This window comes from Eriocheir sinensis, unplaced genomic scaffold (genome assembly GCF_024679095.1).
Source record: "Eriocheir sinensis breed Jianghai 21 unplaced genomic scaffold, ASM2467909v1 Scaffold5, whole genome shotgun sequence".
Lineage (NCBI taxonomy): Eukaryota > Metazoa > Arthropoda > Malacostraca > Decapoda > Varunidae > Eriocheir > Eriocheir sinensis.
In genome coordinates, this window is record NW_026111831.1 from 1123400 (window position 1) to 1147704 (window position 24305).

General features: G+C 44.4%; 1 protein-coding gene across 1 annotated transcript in view; it reads left to right on the plus strand.

The window, feature by feature from the left end:
- The window catches only part of LOC126992691 (fat-like cadherin-related tumor suppressor homolog), a 35227-nt gene extending 11169 nt beyond the window's left edge, over positions 1-24058 (plus strand). Inside the window, exons 10-15 of the mRNA XM_050851495.1 lie at positions 2509-2682; positions 2836-5205; positions 5410-5701; positions 13195-13278; positions 22078-22236; positions 23589-24058. Of these exons, the coding sequence (XP_050707452.1) occupies positions 2509-2682; positions 2836-5205; positions 5410-5701; positions 13195-13278; positions 22078-22236; positions 23589-24058 (3549 nt within the window). The remainder of the gene's footprint in view (positions 1-2508; positions 2683-2835; positions 5206-5409; positions 5702-13194; positions 13279-22077; positions 22237-23588) is intronic.
- The last annotated feature ends 247 nt before the right edge of the window (positions 24059-24305 follow it).

A 24305-nucleotide genomic window follows, 5' to 3' on the forward strand; every position in this document is an offset into this window, starting at 1 on the left:
GTATTATCTATTTTGGGGGGTTTATATCATGGCACAAATTGGGCCCGTCGCTGCTACATGGTAAAGCCACAAATTTGGCCAGTCGCTGCTACATGGTAAAGCCACAAATTTGGCCAGTCGCTGCTACACAGTAAAGCCACAAAATTGGCCCGTCGCTGCTACATGGTAAAGCCACAAATTTGGCCAGTCGCTGCTACACAGTAAAGCCACAAATTTGGCCCGTCGCTGCTACACAGTAAAGCCACAAATTTGGCCCGTCGCTGCTACACGGTAAAGCCACAAATTTGGCCAGTCGCTGCTACACAGTAAAGCCACAAATTTGGCCCGTCGCTGCTACATGGTAAAGCCACAAATTTGGCCCGTCATTGCTACATGATAAAGCCACAAATTTGGCCCGTCGCTGCTACACGGTAAAGCCACAAATTTGGCCCGTCGCTGCTACACGGTAAAGCCACAAATTTGGCCCGTCACTGCTACACGGTAAAGCCACAAATTTGGCCCGTCATTGCTACATGATAAAGCCACAAATTTGGCCCGTCGCTGCTACACGGTAAAGCCACAAATTTGGCCCGTCGCTGCTACAGATAACTCTCAATTTACGTGAGTATTGTGTCCTTGAAGAGGTCGCGTAAATCAAAAAACAATGTAAATCAAACAAGAGGTAGGTTTCTGTCGAAAAATAAATATTCGCTTCATTCAGGAGAGAGAGAGAGAGAGAGAGAGAGAGAGAGAGAGAGAGAGAGAGAGAGAGAGAGAGAGAGAGAGAGAGAGAGAGAATATCCATATCACCAAGATATCCACTCAGGCACTCAGTCTCAGCCTCACTCATGTGAGGAAGAAATGAGGGACAAAATGAGCGACTGGCTAGTATTGGTACCGGTACCGAGCAGTCTGGTACCGGTACCGTACCATATAGCTGGTACCGTTAGTACCGGTACCTGCCCACCCTATTGTTGAATAGCGTGGCAGCGTAGGTACTGTATTGTTGTTCAAGTGGCGCGCGGGAAGACCTGAGCTCAGCTGTGTGGCCGCGGCGCCGTGTGAGTCTAGTTGCGTGAGACATATGGTAGCCACTCCATAAAATATCGCGTATAAGTGGAAAAAACGTGTAAATGAAACATTTTTTTGGATTTTGGACCCCGCGTTATTTAAAAAATGCGTAAACCAAACTCGCGTAAATCGAGAGTTACCTGTTCCGGGTTAACCAACATCATCACTCCCCCTCCCTGCATTTCCCGTCAGTCTTTTCTCCACACATTGTACTTTCCTCCACCAATGTCTAGGGACACGACAGCATCGCTCAACTTTGTTTCAACTATTCCCATTATGTCCAGTTCGTTCTCCCTCCAGTAGTCATTTACTTTTGCCAGTGCCATTGTTAACCCATTCATGTTTGTGTATGCCACCTTTGGTTCACTTCCTCCCTCTCTGCTGCCCGTCTGTACCACATCCTCAATCTTAACCCCTTGGATGCGAATTTTCTACCAGAAGACATCACCAAGCTGCAGGAGTGGAACAAAAAGTGGCTACTCCAATTTAGCGAAGAAAATGTGAGGTCATGCATCTTGGGAGGGGAAATCCAGCGTACCAATACCACATGGGAAACACTCCACTACCCACCACTGAGGCACAGAAAGACCTGGGAGCATATGTTACCAAGCTACCAGTGAAGGCGAAATCCATGCCAATCGCAGCGGATGGGTTAAGTCTGTGACCATCCACCAAAACCTCTTCTTCTCCGCCTCTGTCCTGCTCTCGTTTTTTTTTGGTTGGCTTCTTCCCACAATTTGTTGACGTTTGCCTTTTCTTCTTTGTTAGGTCCTTCCTGATCCATACGTCTTTGTAATCCTCTCTTTTAGAGTTTCCAGGTTCCTGCAAGCACTTCCTCTGCAGCCACCTGCAATCTGAACCTTACCTTAAAAGGTCGATGTCCTCCTTTTACATATTTGCCAATCCTCAGGAGTACTTCCTCTACCTTGTCCTCCAAACTGTGCCTTCATGCTGCACCTCCCTCACCAGCTCAACAGCTGCCTGCTTTTCATTCCTCTCTCTCTCATGTCGTATTGGCAGGACCTTCTCCTTCAGCCCAAAGACAACTACACTCTTCTTTTCAACAACGTCTCTCACCAGCCCATCTTTCTGCCATGTGTGTGTGTGTGTGTGTGTGTGTGTGTGTGTGTGTGTGTGTGTGTGTGTGTGTGTGTGTGTGTGTGTGTGTGTGTTTACCTAGTTGTGATCACAGGCAATGAGCTACACTATAGTGGAGTCCCATCTCTTGAGTCTCAGTAGGTCAGATTTAGCTTTAAATTTGATTAAAAGTTAGATTGAACAACCTCTTTGTCCAGGCTGATCCACTGTTCACCGCATCCATTGAGAGAATTGTATTTCTAGTTATCTTCCAATCATCTTTCATTTTCAACTATATGCAACTACATATATACATGCACATCCGTATCCATATCCAGTGAACATTGAAGTGGTGCGTCTCAAGTGGTTCTTCTTTATTAGGAGAACCGAGCTGTGGGCTACTCAGTGATCCGCCTCATGGCCACCGATGCCGACGCTGACCCCAGCGGGGCTCCCTTCACCTGGGAGGTGATCAACCAGCCTGTTGAGAGTCGTGCCTTCACCCTGGACCAGGATGGCTCACTGAGGCTGGCCACCAATAAATTGAACCACAAGGTAACACTCAATATTTTGTAAGGCATTTAATCCAGTAAAACCATCAGGTGGTCTGAGTGCTCAAGGAAGTATGCATTTTTAATTAAGCTCCACAGATAGTGAGAGTAATACATGAGTGCCATTCTTCAGTCTCTGTTTCCTCTTCTTCACCAGGTCCAGGATCAGTACGTGGTGCAGGTGCGAGTGTGGGACAGCGGCTCGCCACCACTCCACGCTAACACCCAAGTTACCGTCAGCGTGGTGGAGGAGTCCCGCTTCCCGCCAACACTCTTCCCACTTAAAACCGTGGTCATCAGTTTCCGGAGTGCCTTTCCCGGAGGCATCATTGGGCGGGTCACTGCACTGGACCAGGACCCCTACGACACCCTGCAGTACTCTGTGGCTCCCTACCCAGAGGAAGTCAGCTCCATCAAGTACTTTGACATTGACAGTGAAGACGGCACTCTGGTGGCACTGACACCTCTTGATACCGGTAACTACAGCGTCAACGTCAGTGTGTCGGATGGCAGGTATCACCGCTCCGTGCAGGCTTCCATCAAGGTCTCCGTGGTCACTGAGGAAATGGTTGAAAATGCCGTCATCATTCGCCTGGGTCCTCTGTCCTCCGATGAATTTCTCTCCAGGTATCAGAAATATTTCCTCAAAGCTATTGCCATAGAGCTGTCAGTTCAGGAACATTCTGTGGTCCTGGTCAGCCTGCAGCCAGCCCTCGTACACTCACACTCTTTAGATAAGATAGATTACATTCCACAGCGATCCAAAAGAGACATACAGAGGAGTCTTGACGTTCTGATAGTTGTGAGGTTATTTGAAATCTACATGACAAGAGAACATCTGCTGCTGAAGCTAAAAGAAAAACAAGTTGACATAAAAGAAAAGCTTGGCTTGCCCTTCGTGGACATCATGGAGTCCCTTTGTGTGTCTGGCTCAGAGTGCGGCGGCCACGGGGACTGTGTGGACGTGGTGGAAATCAACGATGATGTGGCCATGCCCTTCAACACACAGCTGTCTAGTCTGGTTGCTCCAAGATTTACCCAGAAAGTTGGCTGTGTGTGTGACCAAGGGTATGGAGGCCAGAACTGCACTAATTTAGTCAATGCCTGTGGGCACCGACCCTGTGCTGAGTATGAGGAGTGTGCGCCCACCAACACCAGCAGCCGAGGCTACACGTGCCAGTGCCCTGCCGGCAGAACAGGACCTTCGTGCCGAGTGGACCTGACAAAATGCCACAGTCCTGCGTGTCACTACCCACTGAGGCCTCTCTCCTTCAGGGGAAAGAGCTATGCCCAGTACAGCATAGCTCAGCAAGGTAAGGGCAGCTCACTTATGCTGAGTGCCTTCATGCGCACCAGACACCCGGTGGGAACGCTGGTCTTTGCTGCCGGGGACGTGGACTACAGTGTGCTGGAGGTGGCCGGCGGACATGTGCAGTACCGCTGGGACTGTGGCAGCGGGGAAGGGCTGGTCAGGGTGTCCACGGTGAGGGTCGACAATGATGCGTGGCACTTCATCAACCTGACCAGAGACGGCACCATATCAACACTGAGTGTGGACGGCGAGGTGAGTTCAGGAGCGGCGCCGGGTGCTAATGACATTCTGAACATGGATTCAAACTTCATGTATCTCGGTGCTACCCTCAGCAGTGAACCAGAGTCAGGCATGTCTTCCTATTCCCAAAGCAGCCTGGGATTTGTGGGTTGCCTCGATCAGATCATTATTGACGGCACCGAGCTTCCTGTGTCAATAACAGGGACGGCCTCCGGGGGCACGGTGCTCACGCGCCTGGCCAACGTGGAGCTCCAGTGTCCAGGCGTGCTGCCCTTGGCCGGTGTGTGTGGCTCCTACCCTTGCCAGAACGCTGGGACATGCATAGAAAATGAAGGTTCTTATAAGTGCAATTGCCCTCCACGCTTTACCGGAGCACAGTGCCAGGTGGACACGGCTCCCTGCTCCTCCTCACCCTGTCTTAATGGAGGCAAATGTATCATTGTTGGCCACACCTATAAGTGTCAATGTCCTTCAAAACTGAGTGGAAAACGTTGTGAATATGGCATTTTCTGCAACCCAAACCCTTGTCAGAATGGCGGTCGCTGTGAGGAGGGTGCCGATGGGCCTATATGCAAGTGCCAACACTTTACCGGTGCAATGTGCCAGCTGGACATTGATGAGTGTACCCGCAACCTTTGCCAGAGCGGGGGAACCTGCCTCAACTTTTTTGGTGGGTTCAAGTGCATATGTTCCTCCAATGTTACCGGTGAATTCTGCACAGAGGCCGTTAGGAAGCCTGAAGAGCCGTCCTCCCTGAACATCACCCTAGAGGAGCTGCTGTGCATCCTGGCCGTGTTCCTGGGGTGCGTGATGGCCGTGCTGCTGCTGGGGGCCTGGCAGCGGTGGCGGTGGAGCCACAAGCGTCACCAGCAGAACAACCGCGTCAAGCTCACGGACCACCACGTGAAGAACGACCTCAAGGCGAATGACGCAGCCAAAAGAAACTCCAAAATCTGCAACGTGGAGGCAGACCAGGTAAGACAGACACTGGTACATGTTAGTTTTATCAGACTCACTTCCTTGGCATCAAGTTACAGGCTGCAATTTGAATGTTTTCTGTCCATATTTCATTTTGTGGATGTTGTTGAGCCTCTGTGTGTTAGGGTGTCAGAGTCTTAGATGTTTTGTTTCTTACAGACTTTTGAGTTGTTTTCTTTTTGTTACCTTGGTGCCACACAGCAGGGGCCGCCGCTGCCCCCCCGCCTGGCCTCCTACACACCCAGCGGCAATAACTCCGCCATTCTCAACACCCTCAAGCACCTGCCGGACCTCTCTGCTGCGGGACACGAGAGTCTTGAGCTGGAGACACTTTCACGATGCTCCCACGAGTTCCTCCACAGCCTTAAAAAGCCCGTGGTCATGCTGCCCATCCTCTCCCCTCCGCCGCCCTCCAACAGTGACTCCGACTCTCTCCACAAGCCCTGGGACCACCACAACAACCTCAACGACTCCTACTTCATGCCCATCAAGGGTGAGTCAAATAGCTCTGTAAATAGAGCAATATATGGAGCAGGGGGTCCCAACCATTGTTTACCCATGACCCCATTTTCCATGCCTCCCGTCATTCATCTCCCCTCACTGCTCAGGCTTCCACAATTACATTTTAGCGTCCACACTTTGAAAACTTATTAATAAACTTGTATGTGGTATATTAGGCAGAAGTAAATAGCTGGAATAAAAAAACACGTTATAGAACACACCTCCTTTCATACATCTCCCCTCGCTGCTCAGGCTTCCACAATTACATTTTAGCGTCCACACTTTGAAAACTTATTAATAAACTTGTATGTGGTATATTAGGCAGAAGTAAATAGCTGGAATAAAAAACACATTATAGAACACACCTCCCTTCATACATCTCTCCTTGCTGCTCAGGCTTCCACAATTACATTTTAGCGTCCACACTTTGAAAACTTGTTAATAAACTTGTATGTGGTATATTAGGCCGAGGTAAATAGCGGGAATAAAAAAGGACAGAGAAGAACATATTGAGCCTCTAGTGAATTGAAGCATAATGCAATGGATAGGATTTTACTGAGATTTTTTTCTTGGTTACCCTCTGTCTCCCAGTTGCCAATAAATGAATAAACAAATGAATAAGAAAATAGAAAATAAATAAATATTGCCCAACAGAAAAGATCAAATTAGCACACTTGGGACGATTCACACCAAGTTGAGAACCCCTGATATAGAGTTTATACATACAAACATGCATAACCTAACATAACCTCAGTACTATTAATCCAATACTGAAACTTTAATGTCAAGTCATGAGGTAAGATTTCAGCACTGGATTAATAGTACTGAGCAGGGCCGTGGAGTCGGAGGAGTCGGGTACTTTTGGCCGAAGTTGGAGTCGGAGTCGGTAAACATACCCCCGACTCTGACTCCTTAACGTAATCCTTTATCGTGTAATGTAGTAGTGAACTTTTTTTCTTATACATTATCCGGATGTTGTCTATATAGAGTACATATAATTTTGATGTAAATACATGTAAGAGAAAGGACCTCAAGAGAGTCTACCGGCACTACAGGCAGCATCTAAAAAAAAAAAAAAAAAAATGCCATAGAGGGGGAGGGGCATGGGGGCCGGAGTCAGAGTCAGAGTTGGAGTTGCAACTTTAAAATTTCCCGGAGTCGGAGTCGGAAAATTTTAACCCCGACTCCACACCCCTGGTACTGAGGTTATTAAGATGTACAGTAAAAGTCCGCTCATCCTGTTTGGAGGTGAGCAGCCCGGTGGTGGATGATCGATGTGCCAGACTGTTGGGTGGTACTTACATGCATGAGCAGTTAAAGGCTGCCACAGAGTATTAACTGCTTGACTGCAGATTTCCTACAAGAAGACATCACCAAGCTACAGGAATGGAACAAAAAGTGGCTGCTACAATTCAGTGAAGAAAAATGTAAAGTCATGCACCTTGGGAGGGGAAGCATATCAATACCACATGGGAAACACTCCACTATCCACCACAGAGGCAGAGAAAGACCTGGGACTATATGTTACCAAATGAAGGGATATCCAGCACACCGATACCATATGGGAAATACTCCACTATCCACCACAGAGCCAGAGAAAGACCTGGAACTATATGTTACCAAATGAAGGGATACCCAGCACACCGATACCATATAGGAAATACTCCACTATCCACCACAGAGCCAGAGAAAGACCTGGGACTATATGTTACCAGGCTACCAATGAAGGGATATCCAGCACACCAATACCACATGGGAAACACTCCACTATCCACCATAGAGCCAGAGAAAGACCTGGGACTATATGTTACCAGGCTACCAATGAAGGGATATCCAGCACACCAATACCACATGGGAAACACTCCACTATCCACCGCAGAGGCAGAGAAAGACCTGGGACCATATGTTACCAGGCTACCAGTGAAGGGATATATATGATACCAGGCAACCAGTGAGGGCAAAATCTGTGCCAATCGCAGCGGACAGATTAAGACACCTCTCCACTTCAAATTGACCTCTCCTTTGGCCTCTCGTTCTGCTTTCATTTGTTGAAGCATTGTATAGCAAGCTTTTTTGTTGCTCTTTTTGTTTTTTTGCCCTTGAGCTGCCTCCCTTGTAAAAAAATAATCCTCTTGTTATCTGCTCCCTCTCTTCTGATGAGGTGCTGTACCGTGCTATGAGTTCTGAGGTGCTGTATGGTTTTGTATGGCAGGGTGGGAATGAATGAGTGATGTGATGGAAGAGGAGGGGAAGGAGGGTGTAAGAGAGGTGGCAGGAGAGGGAGGTACATGATTGATGGGAAGCAGCTGCCTGAATGAAGTGATTTTTGGCCTTAGGAAAGTCAGGCAAGGTTACTAAATTGCCCTTATTAATCCCTATAACCCAACTGAGAACTTATAATAAATCACCTCACAGTCTACGGCTTTCCGGAATATGTAAGTTAAGGGGTTTTTAGTCACCCTGTACAAGTGAAGTGATTTTAAGCTTTCATTAAGTCAGGCAAGGTTACTAAATTGCCAATATTCATCCCTATAACCCATTTGGAAACTTCTAATAAATCACCTCACAGTCTATGGTTTTCCAGAGAATATAAGCCTTTTAACCTCACCCCATACAAGTTAAGTGATTTTGGGCTTTCAATAAGTCAGGCAAGGTTACTAAATTGCCCTTATTCATCCCTGTAACCCATCTGAGAACTCCTAATAAAGCACCTCACAGTCTAGGGCTTTCCAGGGAATATAAGCTTTTTTATCTTACCCCATATGAGTTAAGTGATTTTGGGCTTTCAGTAAGTCAGGCAAGGTTACTAAATTGCCCTTATTCATCCCTGTAACCCATCTGAGAACTCCTAATAAAGCACCTCACAGTCTAGGCCAGGGCTTTCCAGGGAATATAAGCTTTTTTATCTTTCCCCATAATTATGAGTTAAGTGATTTTAGGCTTTCGTTAAGTCAGGGAAGGTTACTAAATTGCCAATATTCATCCCTATAACTCATTTGGAAACTTCTAATAAATCACCTCATAGTCTACAGCTTTCCAGAGAATATAAGCTTTTTAATCTCACCCCATACGAGTTAAGTGATTTTAGGCTTTCAATAAGTCGGGCAAGGTTACTAAATTGCCCTTATCAATCCCTATAACCCATCTGAGAACTCCTAATAAAGCACCTCACAGTCTACAGCTTTCCAGAGAATTTTTTTTTTTTTTTTTTTTATTTTTTTATTTTTTTTTTTTTTTTACCCCCGTACAAGTGAAGTGAATTTGGCTTTCGTTAAGTCAGGCAGGGTTACTAAATTGCCTTTATTCATCCCTATAACCCATCTGAGAATTTATAATAAATCACCTCAGTCTATACAGCTCTCTGGAGAATATAATTTGAGGGTTTTTAGTCACCTCATATGAGTGATGTAAATTTGGCTTTCAGTAATTATTAACTCAGTAGCAGCAGGGATCATGTTTCTTAATGGTCCCTCAAAGCGAGAAAAATGAGAAAAAATCATCACTCACACAAACCATTTCATAATATATATCAAAGCATTTGTGATCAGTTTATGTATCATCTATTTTTGGGGGTTTATATCATGGCACAAATTTGGCCCGTCGCTGCTACCAGGTTAATCCCTGTAACCCACCTGAAAACTTATAATAAAGCACCTCACCGTCTACAGTATTCCGGAGAATATGTTGATTTTCTTTTAGTCCTCCCCGTACAAGTGAAGTGAATTAGGCTTTTGTTAAGTCAGGCAAGGTTACTAAATTGCCCTTATTAATCCCTGCAACCCATCTGAAAACTTCTAATAAAGCACGTCAGTCTATGGCTTTCCATAATATGTAAGTTAATTTTTTTTTTAGTCATCCTGTACAAGGTAAGTGATTTTAGGCTTTCATTAAGTCCCTTATTAATCCCTGTAACCCATCTGAGAACTTCTAATCAATCACCTCACAGTCTACGGCTTTCCAGAGAATATAAGCTTTTTAATCTCACCCTATACGAGTTAAGTGATTTTAGGCTTTCATTAAGTCAGAGAAGGTTACTAAATTGCCAATATTCATCCCTGCAACCCGTCTGAAAACTTATAATAAATCACCTCACAGTCTAGGGCTTTCCGGAGAATATGTTAACCCAGTAGCAGCAGGGATCATGTTTCTTAATGGTCCCTCTAAGCAAGAAAAATGAGAAAAAATCATCATTCACACAAACCATTTCATAATATATATCAAAGCATTTGTGATCAGTGTGTGGATCATCTATTTTGGGGGGTTTAAATCATGGTACAAATTTGGCCCATCGCTGCTACACAGTAAAGCCACAAATTTGGCCCGTCGCTGCTACACAGTAAAGCCACAAATTTGGCCCATCGCTGCTACACGGTAAAGCCACAAATTTGGCCCGTCGCTGCTACACGGTAAAGCCACAAATTTGGCCCATCACTGCTACACAGTAAAGCCACAAATTTGGCCCATCGCTGCTACACGTTAAGCCACAAATTTGGCCCATCGCTGCTACACGGTAAAGCCACAAATTTGGCCCGTCGCTGCTACACAGTAAAGCCACAAATTTGGCCCATCGCTGCTACACAGTAAAGCCACAAATTTGGCCCGTCGCTGCTACACAGTAAAGCCACAAATTTGGCCCATCGCTGCTACACAGTAAAGCCACAAATTTGGCCCATCACTGCTACACAGTAAAGCCACAAATTTGGCCCGTCGCTGCTACACAGTAAAGCCACAAATTTGGCCCATCGCTGCTACACAGTAAAGCCACAAATTTGGCCCGTCGCTGCTACACAGTAAAGCCACAAATTTGGCCCGTCGCTGCTACACAGTAAAGCCACAAATTTGGCCCATCGCTGCTACACAGTAAAGCCACAAATTTGGCCCATCGCTGCTACACAGTAAAGCCACAAATTTGGCCCGTCGCTGCTACACAGTAAAGCCACAAATTTGGCCCGTCGCTGCTACACAGTAAAGCCACAAATTTGGCCCGTCGCTACTACACAGTAAAGCCACAAATTTGGCCTGTCGCTGCTACCAGGTTAAGTTTTTCAGTCACCCCGTACAGCTCGTTTCTATGTCCTTGGATCACTTTAGTCTCTCCTCTGTACTAATTTAAAGGAACTGTATCCTCTCTTTAATAGGGGCACCAGTATTGAGCAGTCTTATTCAGGAAGGGTCTAACCAGTGGCAAATATACAACTAGGATTACTTCTGCACTGCCAGTTGCTGATGCCCATAGAAATACAGCCCAAGACTATTTTGCATTGAGCTCTTTCAAGTGGAGAGTATCAAGACCCCTATCCACCCAAAATTGACCTCGCTTCTGGCCTCTCGTTCTTTTTTCTTTTGTCGAAGCAGTGTACATATAGCAGGCCTTTTTGCTGCTGTTTTTGTTTTTTGACCTTGAGCTGCCTCCCTTGCTGTAAAAATTAAATTAAAAAATTGTGTGCTTCAGGGCAGTAATACATTGATTTGGGGGTTGAATGTCAGGGCTCACACATGCCTAGAATGACCAAGACTTGTTTTATTTATTTGTTTTCATTATTTGGTTTCATTATTTGTTTTAACTATTTGGAAGACCATTTTTTCCTACACTTAACCCGGTAGCAGCGGGGATCATGTTTCTTAATGGTCCCTCCAAGCGAGAAAAATGAGAAAAAATTACCCCTCACACAAACCATTTCATAATATATATCAAAGCATTTGTGATCAGATTATGTATCTATTTTGGGAGGTTTATATCATGGCACAAATTTGGCCCGTCGATGCTACACAGTAAAGCCACAAATTTGGCCCATCGATGCTACCGGGTTAAAATTATCAGCATCTCCATGTTGAACTGCATCATCCATTTATGGGAACACTCATACAGTGCATTTAGGTCGCCCTGCAATGCCAGTGTCCTATTTATGTGTCATCCGCAAACTTCCTGATGTCACTGGTTGCACTGCAGTCAAGATCATTGATGTAAATAGTAAATAGCAATGGATCTAAAGCTAAACCTTGTGGGCTGCCATCAGTAACACACACCCAGTCTGATTTATCTGTGTTTACTTGAACTCTCTGCGTCTTGTCTCTTAGTCACCTCCTGATCCACCCCAAACCTTAGCCCTCTGTCCCATGTGCTTTGACTTTATTTAAGTCTTGAATGCTCAACTTAAAGTGAGATACATAAACAGCATCATAATTTTCATCCTTTCCTGCCCCTTCATGCACCTTTTTGAGAAGTGACATAAGGTTAGTGAGATGAGATTTACCCTTCGTGAACCCATGCTGGAAGTCAGTAATCTGATTGTATTTGTCTGGGTGGTCATGAATATTTCTAGCTGTAACACACAAATGATTTCCCTACAACTGACTTTAAACCAGTTGGTGGTAATTAGACACAGCTTATTTATCCCCCTTTGTAAATATTGGTACAACATTGGCCTTTTCCCTAGTGCCAGTACTACCCCAGTGCTGGACAACTTCATAACCATAGTGGCCAGTGGTTTGGAAATGTCCAAGCCTCCACAACAGCTCCCTTACCATTGGAAATAAGTCTTGGCAGGGTCAGTCATTTCCCTCAGGGCACAAGACTTGTTGGCCTCCCTGTGCTCTGCCTCACCAAGAGTTGTCTCTTGCAGATACATCCCAGTGAGCAGGGGTGACTTGTGGGGAGTGAGTCATAGGCCCATAGAGCAAAAGTTTGCATGCACAGGGAATGAAGGTAAAAAAAGGCCTTGATTAATTTTCCTGTTTACTAAAGTGATAGCTAGTAGTTTGACACACAGCCACTTTAGTGATGCCCAGCAGTCCTGCCAAGGTGTGCGTTACAGAAGGCATCAGCTCACCGTTCACTGTTACCTCACAGCCCTAGAGCAGTGCAAGGAGCACAGGCAGCTTGATGCTTTAAGTATTTTCCCTTCTTCACTGCATGTGTATACACATCTGCTGTGGCAACCCTTCTAAGGGAATGCTGAGCAGTAGCTGCCAAAACATATATGGAAATATCATCATACTAATTTATATTTTCTATGTACTGCCATGTACACTGCAACACTTCCATGCTTTCAATGGCAGCTGTGATTCTCGCCCTGAGATCGTCAGTGTCTGTCTCCAGAGATTTCTACACTCAACTTTTGACGAATCACCTAAGAAATTAAATGTCAAGTGTGATGTTGGGGGACCTCACTGCCGTAAGAATGGGATGGCCAGGTCACCAATTTAGGAGTAATTTATTCAAAGGCTTGGGGAGAATTGGGGCCTTTTCCTTTTTTTCCCCTGTTGAGTGTCTCCTCTCATTACTGGCCTGTGTTTATTTGTACTTAAGGTGTTGGGTGTGCACCAAACCATGAGGACCAGAACTATATCATAACTTGCAACTTGATCCCCTTTTCCCTGTTGAGTGTCTCCTCTCCTTACTGCACTATTTTATGTGTATCTGAGGTGTTAGGTGTGCGTCAGATTGTGAGGACCAGAACTTCACGTGTCCTCGTTGTTCTTCAGATGTGGGCTGTGACCTGGTGACCAACCTCGGCGAGACCCACACCTCCTCGGCCCGGCAGTCTCCATTTTCAGACGATTCTTCAGGTATGGCATTCTTAACCCGGTAGCAGCGGGAATCATGTTTCTTAATGGTCCCACCAAGCGAAAAAAAAGAGAAAAAATCACCCCTCACACAAACCATTTCATAATATATATCAAAGCATTTGTGATCAGATTATGTATTATCTATTTTGGGAGTTTACATCATGGCACAAATTTGGCCCGTTGCTGTTACACTGTATAGCCACAAATTTGGTCCGTCGCTGCTACCAGGTTAATGTAGCCCTTCCAGACCCCTGTATTTTATTTCTTTATTTTTTTAGCTTTCTTCTCAATAGGCATTTCTTTCATCATTATTTTCTTTACCATTATCATTATTTCCATTTTCCCATCTGTACTCCTCTCTTATTTCATCCTAATCCCTATCTTTATCCTCTTCTCCCTTCCTTTCCCCTTTCCCTCCCCTCCACCTTTTCTCTCCCCTCCCTCCTCCTCCCTTCCTGCTCCTCCTTCATCACCTTCCTTTCCCTCCTCTCCATCTCCTCCTACCTCTCCATTATCTCCTTCCTTTCCCACCCTTCCTCCACTCCTCCCTCTCACTCCCCTCCTTCCTCCCCCTTCCCTAACTTAGCTACTCCTCAAAAAGTATATCTGCCGTGTTTCAGTCGTCATTTGCCATTTTAAAAATTGACTTGCCATTGATTTCTGAGAATTAAATAATAAGTAAAGAAAAAATATTAACTCAGCATTGATAACTTGTGCAGATTAATGGATTTATTTTATTCAAGCCATAAAGTCAATCTTCAGCATGAGAAAGGAGAAAAAGAAATTGGTACCTTACATCTTTTGCACACACACACACACACACACACACACACACACACACACACACACACACACACACACACACACACACACACACGGCATGGGGAGAGAGATTTTTAAAACTGACTACGGAAAACTTAATGATGCAGTGGGTGACTGAAAATACAAGATACAGGAGTGATGACGAGCCAGCAAGACTGGACCTGGGGCTGACGAAGGGAGTGCACCTGTTAAATGAGTTAAGATAGGTGTGTCCCACGGGAAAAAGTGATCATGTAATAATAGAGTTGGAAACCGATGAGGACGTCACTGAGGAAGATGAATCGTACAAAGGAAAAAGGAGAAACTGCAGGAAAGTGGACATTGAAAATCTCAAGAAATATTACAAAAAACTGGACTGGGAAAAGTTAAAAAGAACAAACGAAGTGCAGGAAAATATTATATTTTCATAGAGGCATATGAGACAGGAGTCAAAAAATGTCCCATTATATAAACCAATAGAAAGAGGAAAGCAAGATTGGTTTAATGCAAGATGTGCAGGCGCAAAGAAAAAAAGGGACAGAGCGTGGAAAAGATTGAAAAGAACCAGAGGAATAAAGAAAACTTTAAGATAGCAAGAAATGAATATGTGAAAATAAGGAGGGAGGAAGGGAAAGGATATCAACACCATTACTCCCTCTCTTCGCCTCCTATCCACCACTTCATCAGTTTTTTGTTCTTCATTCTCCAAAAAAATTCTTCTTATCTTCCTCTGATCTTTCCTCATTCCTTTTGTTCACTTCATTTATCATTTCTTTTACCTTCATTCTTTCATCCTCCGTCTTATTTCTCCTCACATATATGTGTTTGTATTCTTCAGAGTTGTTTAATCTCCACAACCTATTTAGGATGGTTTCTGTTGTCATTTGGAATCTTAACTTAGTCTTTAATGGCCTGTTCTTTCCTTCCTCATACCTTTCCAATCTTGTTATTTCATCTACTTCTTCCTCAAACTTTTCCTCTTCTTCAGTATTTAAATTTCTCAATACACTTTTCACCTTATTCTTCTCACAACTTTCCCTCTGAGTCTTCAACTGTGTTTTTCTTCTTCTACACCAAACATTATGACACATTTTTTCTTATCTGCCATGTCCCTCACCATTGTTTCTGTGTGTGTGTGTGTGTGTGTGTGTGTGTGTGTGTGTGTATATATATATATATATATATATATATATATATATATATATATATATATATATATATATATATATATATTTTTTTTTTTTTTTTTTTACGTCGCTGCCTGTTGCGCCGGTAGGCATCTTCCTGGTGGGGCCTGATGGTCGGCCCAAGGCTTCTTCCAGGTGGGGCCTGATGGTCGGTGCCCGTTCTGGCGCAGGCGAGTGTTTATAGTGGCGCCATCTTGCATTGGCTCATGCTGCCCCCCGGAACTCGTTCTTGATTCGCTTGGACGGCTTCCTCTAGAGTCCGGGTTGATGGGTGGTCTTCAGGACAGCATGTGGGTAGTTTTAAGCCACTCGGCGGTGACTGAAAAATCCGAGTGGTAGCGTGGGGACTCGAACCCGCGTCGTCCATCACGCGGTGAATGTGAGCCCAGTACGCTACCAGTTCGGCCACCGCCTATATATATATATATATATATATATATATATATATATATATATATATATATATATATATATATATATATATATATATATATATACAATAATCCCTCGTCTATCGCAGGGGTTAGGTTTCAGAACCCCTCGCGATAGGCAAAAATCCGCGAAGTAGCGACCTTATATTTTTTTATTATGTATATGTATTTTAAGGCTTTATAAACCCTCCCCACACTCTTACAAACCTTTCCCACACTCCTATTGACCTTTCCCACACTTATAAACACTTCCTATGACGTTTTGTCGTTATGACGCGGTCCCAATAAATGATACTATAATTCTTGTTTCGACTTTCGACATTTGCTTCATAAATACGAACTTTGCGCAGGAATTAGTTTGGCGGGGCGGAAGAATACTCAGAGATAGGACAATATAAGTGTAGCTCACTTCCTTTATATCACAATGAGGTAAATACGGAAGGGGAAAGGGAGGAGAGGGACAGAGTGAGTCATGAAAAAAATACCGATAGAGATGTAAGAAGGGAGAACAAGGAAAAGTAGTGGAGGAAACAGGAAGAGATAAAGAGGATGAAAACAAGAAGGGTGTGGGGAGGGAGGGACAGTGGAGAGTCATGTCAGGTCCTGAGGGAGAGTCAGGTCAGGGCTTCAGTCAGGACATGACTTGACTCTCACTTCCGCCCCTCCCTCCCCACACCCTTTCCATTTCACCTTGTGTGTGTGTGTGTGTGTGTGTGTGTGTGTGTGTGTGTGTGTGTGTTTACCTAGTTGTAAACACACACACACACACACACACACACACACACACACACACACACACAGAAGGTGTGGAGGAGTGGCAGAAGGGAGAGTCAGGTCAGGGCTTTGGTCAGGACAAGACCTGACTCACTTTTGCCCCTCCCTCCACACACCCTTCCCATTTCCCCTTGTGTGTGTGTGTGTGTGTGTGTTTACCTAGTTGTGACATACGGGAAAAGAGCTACACTCACACTGTCCCATCTCCATATCCTCTCTTATCCAACTTTTCCTTAAAGTCATGAATGTTTCTTGTACAAACCACCTCCTCCTCCAGTATATTCCATAGCTCAATGCTTCTGTTTGGGAAGCTAAACTTTTTCACATCTCGCCTACATGTGGTCGCCCTCAACTTCTTTCCATGTCCTCTCATTTCTCTCTCACTCCACACACACCAGTTGGAAACCTTGTCCTTGATTATTGTCCTCATTTCCCGGTTAGTTAGGAAGTCCTCCAGCCACTTAATAAGTCCATCACCCACTCCATCCCTATTTTTAATTTTCCAAATTAGTCTTCTGTGCGGTACTTTGTCGAATGCCTTTTTCAAATCCAGGTACAGTCCATCCCCCCAGCCTTCTCTCTCTTGTATTAAATATGTCACCCTTGAGTAATAACATAACAAGTTGGTGACACAAGATCTCCCTCTCCTGAATCCAAACTGGCAATCCAAGATAATTCTCTCCCTTTCTAAAAAATCCGACCACTTGTTTATAACTAGCCTCTCACTTATCTTCGCAACCACACTAGTGAGTGATACCGGTCTGTAATTTAATGGGTCCTCTCTCTTTCCTCCTTTATATATTGGTACTATGTTTGCTCTCTTCCAATCTTGTGGTACCCTTCCTTCACTCAGGGAGGCGCTCATCATGGAGTGCAGTTTTTCTGCAAGTTGCTCACTACATTCTTTCAGGATCCACCCTGATACTTCATCCGGCCCTGTCGCCTTTCTTACATCCAGCTTGTTCAAGCTTTCCTTGACCTCCTGCACCGTTAACTGTATCTCCTGCATAACCCTTCCTCTTTCCTGGCCTGGTGGTTATACGAATTCATCTTCCTTTGTGAAAACTTTTTGAAAGCTGTTGTTCATCACTTCTGCCATCTCTGCTGGGTCTTCATATGTAGTTCCATCCATTTTCAGTTTATCGATTGTTTCTCTATTCTTTAATTTGCCGTTCACATGTCTATAAAATAATTTAGGTTGGTCTTTGCATTTGTCGATTATATCTTTTTCATATTTCCGTTTTTCTTCTCTTCTAATCGTTGTATATTCATTCCTTCTTGTTTGAAATTGTTCCACGCATTGATTCTTCCTCGTCTCCTCCATCCCTTCCAGGCTTCCTCCTTTCTTTTTCTAGCCGCCTTGCATCTTTTGTTAAACCACTCCTTTTTACCAACATCCTTTTTGGTTACCTTTGGGACATATCTATTCTCGGCTTTTTTGTACAGTGTGTGTGTGTGTGCGCGCGTGTGTGTGCATGCGTGCGAGCGCGTGAGCTAGTGAGTGAGTGAGAGGGTGTGAGAAAGGAGGAAACAAGGAAAATGAGTGGAGGAAATGGGACGGGAAAAGAAGAGAGGTAGGGAGGGTCAGGTAAAGGTGAGGAAAGAGGGGGAGAGAAAGGGTATGAGTGGGAGGGAGAGAGATTAAAAGAGAGTGGTAGGGAGGGTCAGGTAAAGGTGAGGAAAGAGGGTGAGAGAAAGGGTGTGAGTGGGAGGGAGAGATTAAAAGAGAAAAACTGGGAGGGAGGTGAAAGGAAAAGAAAGAAGAAATGAGAAGGAAGGAGAAAAATACGGAGACGGCGAGGGAGAAGAAAGAAAGGAAGTGGGGGAGGAGTGAACCAGGGAAAAGACTAATGGCGCAATAGGCTGCGACAAAAAAAAAAATAGGTGGGTGACGTAGGTGCTTATTTAGGTGTGTTCCTACTTACGTTGATTTATATCATTTAATTTTTTTAGGCAAGAAAATGCTTATTTTACCGCAAAATCCCACGATATAGCGTGCCTGTTTCATGGAGGCAGGCACACATTATTCCAATATTTAAGAAGGGAGACAAATCTTCTATGGAGAACTATAGGCCAATTAATTTGACGTCATTTATAGGTAAAATGATTGAGTCAATAATAGCTAATAGTATTAGGGACCATATAGACAGACATAGTTTAATTCACGACTCACAGCATGGGTTTACTAAAGGAAAGTCGTGCCTCACTAATCTTATATCCTTTTACAATAGAGTATACGAGGCAGCTGACAATGATGAGAGCTATGATGTGGTTTATCTTGATTTTAGTAAGGCCTTCGATAAGGTACCTCACCAGAGACTGTTAAATAAAGTCAGGGCTCATGGGATAAGAGGGAAGGTATTTGATTGGATTAAGGCGTGGATTAGCGACAGGAAACAGAGGGTTACCATTAACGGTAAAAAATCCGAATGGGGTAATGTTACCAGTGGGGTTCCTCAAGGTTCAGTTTTAGGCCCGCTTCTATTCATTATCTACATCAATGACATAGACAATGGGATAACTAGTGACATAGTAGGTAAATTTGCAGATGACACCAAAATAGGACGCACTATTAGGACAGGGAAGGATGCTAGAGCACTGCAGGAGAATTTCAATCAACTGTCAGCTTGGTCAGAGAAATGGCAGATGAATTTTAACATCACCTAGTGTAGCGTACTTAGTGTAGGAACACGCAACCCATTACACGGGTATAGTTTAGACTCCACAGCGATAGACAGGTCTGAGTGTGAAAGGGATTTGGGAGTGTTAGTGAACTCTGACCTAAAGCTAAGGAAGCAATATATTAGTGCGAGGAATAGGGCTAACAGGGTATTAGGCTTTATTAACAGGACGGTAACCAACAGGAGTGCAGAGGTCATCCTCAGACTCTATTTAGCATTAGTTAGGCCACACTTAGATTATGCTGTCCAGTTTTGGTGCCCACACTACAGAATGGACATCAACTTGCTAGAATCAGTTCAGAGGAGGATGACCAAGATGATTCAGGGGCTGAGGAACCTCCCATATCAAAATAGGCTGAAACATCTAAACTTACATTCACTAGGGAGATGAAGAGTGCGGGGAGATCTGATAGAAGTATTCAAATGGATCAAGGGGTACAACAAAGGCGATATAAGTAAAGTACTGAGAATTAGCCAACAGGATAGAGCTCGCAGTAATGGATTTAAATTAGAAAAGTATAGATTTAGGAGAGATATAGGCAAGCATTGGTTTAGTAATAGGGTGGTGGGGGAATGGAATAGACTCAGCAATCACATAGTTAGTGCAGGGACGATAGCTTGTTTTAAGAGTAGACTGGATAGCTACATGGACGAGGACGACAGGTGGCAGTGAGGTGTGGGTGCAGTAAGGTGACGGGGTACTGGATGCGTGCCTAGTACCGCTGGTATAACGAGGATCAAGCCTCTACCTGTAACCCCTGTAACTACACCTTACCCACCGTGAGTAGTGGGGGGGATTCTGGAGCTGCCCTGTGTAGGCCACCCGGCCTCTTGCAGTTTCCCAATGTTCTTATGTAAAAATCCACGATACAGCGAGACCGCGATAAGTGAACCGCGATATGGCGAGGGATTACTGAATCTCTCTCTCTCTCTCTCTCTCTCTCTCTCTCTCTCTCTCTCTCTCTCTCTCTCTCTCTCTCTCTCTCTCTCTCTCTCTCTCTCTCTGTACACACACACACACACACACACACACACACACACACAGTATAGTATATACATATATAGATATATGTAATTCAGAAAAAAATCTTTCATTTTTAATCTGTCATGGTGGGAGTTTTGTTTGTGTGATGGCTCAGGGTTGCATCATGTGCCCAGTTCCTGTACTGCACAGAGGTTCCTGGTGTCACGCTGTGCTGCTGCAGCATGGGTCACTCACTGATGGCACTAATAGCATGCCTGCTTAACACTGACTTGGTTAATGTACTCTAATGAAAATTCTATTAAATTTCACTCCATGTATTTATTTGGTGCCTGCTTCTAATTTATGATCTGCATAAATTTGATTTTGTCCAAGGAAACACTAAAAGCCTTTCTGTGAGGGGTTTAGGTTCTTCCCCTCACAGCGAGGAGGGAAGTGTGAAGGTTTTGCAGCGTACTCTCACGACAAGACTTTACCCTCAGGAATAACAAACTTCTATTTATATCCTGGCGGGTGCAGAGAGAGGGCAGGCGTCAGGTCCCCCCGCCGTGCCCCCTCTCCCCAGCCCCCACCTCCTGGCTTGCCGGGCCCCAGCACATTTAGACTACCCGCAAGAGGCCATCACAGCTGATAGTGACCACACCAGAAGACTGTTCCATGGCCCTCAGAGCCAGCCCTCTGCCTTGCATGGGCCCTACACAAGGGCTCCCCGTGGCCCAGGAGTCTCTAAGACCCTGAAAGATGGACATCATAAGTCAGGCTGCTGGCTGAGTGACACTTTACCTTTGTGACAGCCAAAGGGTTTCTGAGAGGCAATGCAGCGCTGTGCCAACACTCACCCGACTGAGTTCCTGTGCTGCTTGAGATAACCAGCCACTGCTGCGAGTCTTCTGAGGCTCAGGTTTGAGTAGCACTTACCATGACAAACTATACAAGTTAACATGGTGATAGTAACGTGCTTTTTTAATATTATAAGAACACGAGTGTTGTCGTGTTTCATCCCCGTGTAACTTTGTGATCCGTTCCTTCAGCTGCTGCTACTGACACAGTCTTGTGTTGTGGTTGACGGCCACAGACACTCTTTCATCACACAGCCAAAAGAGCAACAAAGTAGTACATAGTTAATATGAAGCTAGTGCAAGAGCACCAAAGTAGTACATAGTTAATATGAAGCTAGTGCAAGAGCACCAAAGTAGTACATAGTTAATATGAAGCTAGTGCTTTTGTTGATTTACACAATTTTTTATTGATTTTTTGGGTTTACAACTTACAAAATGTTTCATCAATATATATATTATATATATATATATATATATATATATATATATATATATATATATATATATATATATATATATATATATATATATATATATATATATATATATATATATATATATATATATAATGATAACTTTTGAACCTCATCTATAATAATAAATTTGCTCTGTAATATTAAGTAAGTTTCCCAAGTTGAGAGAAGGGAGAATGCACATTGTAAATATAAGCCTCTGGGACATGACCACTCACGTGCCTTCTGTTTCCCTTGCACGCAGCACCGAGCCAGCAGAAGAAGAAAGGTACCTACCCATACTTTAGTAGTAATATAATTTCCTCCTTTTGTGTGTTTTACAAAAGTCATAAAAGTCTGCAGGAGAATTAGGCTAAATGAGGTGTTGCAACTTTAAGTGTAATAGTCTGTATTAGATTAATATTTTTTTTGCATGGTATCCCATACATCATATTCACCATCTTGTGATGCATGTGGAGAAAGCTCTTGCAGCATCATGGGTCTGGGACTGTCACATAGAAATCTTTATAGCACGCTGTGAATACACTGACATACACTGAAGGCTGAGGAATGTGGATCTGTGTCAACAAACCCACATGTGGCTCAGTGTCAGAAAGCCTGGTAATATATGTCTGTGTTTCCTAAATCCCAGGCTACCACTGGGATGACTATGACATGCGCGGCCCACACACGTTGGTGGGCTGCGGTGGCGAGGGGGCCACAGCCGCCCCACCAGACTTGCTGATGCTGAGCCAGGGCACCTCCCTCTTCCATGGAGACGACCCCATGGAGGGAACGCCACTGCTGCCATGTGAGACTTTTTGTGTGTTTGTGGATGTTATTTTCTTTGAGTTATAGCATCTACAATCAGGTTTAAGCAGCTTTCTTCTCCTATACTGTAATTTGTGTCATGAATATATATATAAAAAATGTTGGCACCAAATCTGCCCTTGTGGGGCTCCTCAGTAGTCTCTTCAAATGAAGTGATTCTCCAGTGCCTGGCAATATATATGTCAGGCCTCTCCTGATTGGCTGGGTTTCTCTATGACTCATGAGAATGGCCTGTCAATCACACATGCTCTCGTGCCAAACATTACTATGATATTTGTCACAGCTCACCTCTTATACAAGGTAAACAGACTTAGAACTGATTGTAGAACTTGCATAATGCTTGTCAAAATTCGGTAAAACAAAAAATAAATGAATATATATATATATGAAAATTAATAATGTGATGCAGGCAGTGAGATGTACAGCAGAGGAGCAAGGAGGAGTGAGTGTGTGTGAGGGAAGGAGCTCACCACGGCAGGAAGAGCGAGTAGCAGCTCACCACTCATCCTGTCAACACATGACTAGTATGGTGATGTAGGATATTTGAGAGGCGCAGCAGAGGAGAGAACCAAATATAAACATGTACTTCAACCTTGTCACGTGATGGACACATAATTCTTTTGGTCATTGAGGGAGCGACTTATTGAAGCAGATCAAAGTGTATGAGCAAGGGTTGTGATGTGCCGAGGCCCTTAAGTGGCGGCACTGTCCACCGTGGGAGCCGGTGAGTAATGTAAACATGGTAGACTGTTCCCGTAGAGTGTACCTCGCCACACCCATGGAGCGGTTCACCCGTAACATTGGTTATCATGCAAGCAAGCATTGAAAATTTGTTGGCAATCTACTGGAAATTTGCGGAAAACCCTTTTGCTGGTAAATCTGTTGGTGCCAAATATTGCATGGGACTTACTGAGACCATGTTGTTGAACTGTTTTTATTATTACTACTACTACTGCCACTATAGTGAAACCAAATTGGCGAGTGTTGTGGTGTTGGCTCCTGCGGGTCCTTTCCTCCTGTCTGCTCTGCCACACAATTGCAACACCTGTCTCTTCCTCCCTTATGTTAGCTATAGCTAGCATATGAAAGGAAAATATAGGTGTTGGGATTGTGTGGCAGAGCAGAGGAGAAAGGACCCGCAAACAACATAAAACAGGCTCGCCAATCTGGTTTTATTATACTCCTACTACTGCTACTACTGGTACTGCTGCTGCTACTTCCACCAGTGATATTCAAGCAGTTACTGCACAACTAGCTATCACTACTAGTTCCAGCTCCATGATAACAAACACCATGACTGTTGAGCTGACTGAGTGTGTGTTATCCCTCCAGGCTCTGCTGCCACACCCCTGCTGAGTGTGGATGCCCGGGGCGGTCCAGACGGCCGGGACACACCAGACGGTGACGAGGACAATAATGATCCCTGCAGCTTTGAGGAAATACTCCTGGCAAATAATATATCTGTTGACTCATGCCAAGACCTGACTCTTGATCATTCGTCTAAATACAACATTGTCTCGGACCTTGAAGATGACTGCCCAGAGTCAGCCCTGAAGATATCCAACATGCCTTCTGTCGTCGAGGACGCCAACAGGCTCGGCAGCCCCAGGAGCCGCCGCCCCTTCCACTGCAGAGACTACAGCTGCGTGTCGGACCTGTCCTTCCTCTCCGCCCTGGAGGAGGAAGGCGTTGACAACTCAATGTCTGAACTCCAGGAATCTGACTATGAGCTGCTGGATAGAGTCAGTGAGCCCCTCACACCCACACTGGTGCAGACTTCCCTCTCAGAAGTGTTTCTATAGTCTTGTGATGTGATGACAGCTGCTGCTGGACAAGGAAGCAAAAACTTTTTACCCCACCAACTCCCAGCAGTTTGTTTAACATTAAATTAAATTTGTGGAAAGATAAATATGAATTACATGATAGGTAGGTAGACAGATAGATAGATGGATGAATAGATAGGTAGAAGTACTGAGAGAAAAAAGAAATTATTAAATATACTTTTATACAAATATATACATAACATACACATTCTGTCCATGTTTCAGA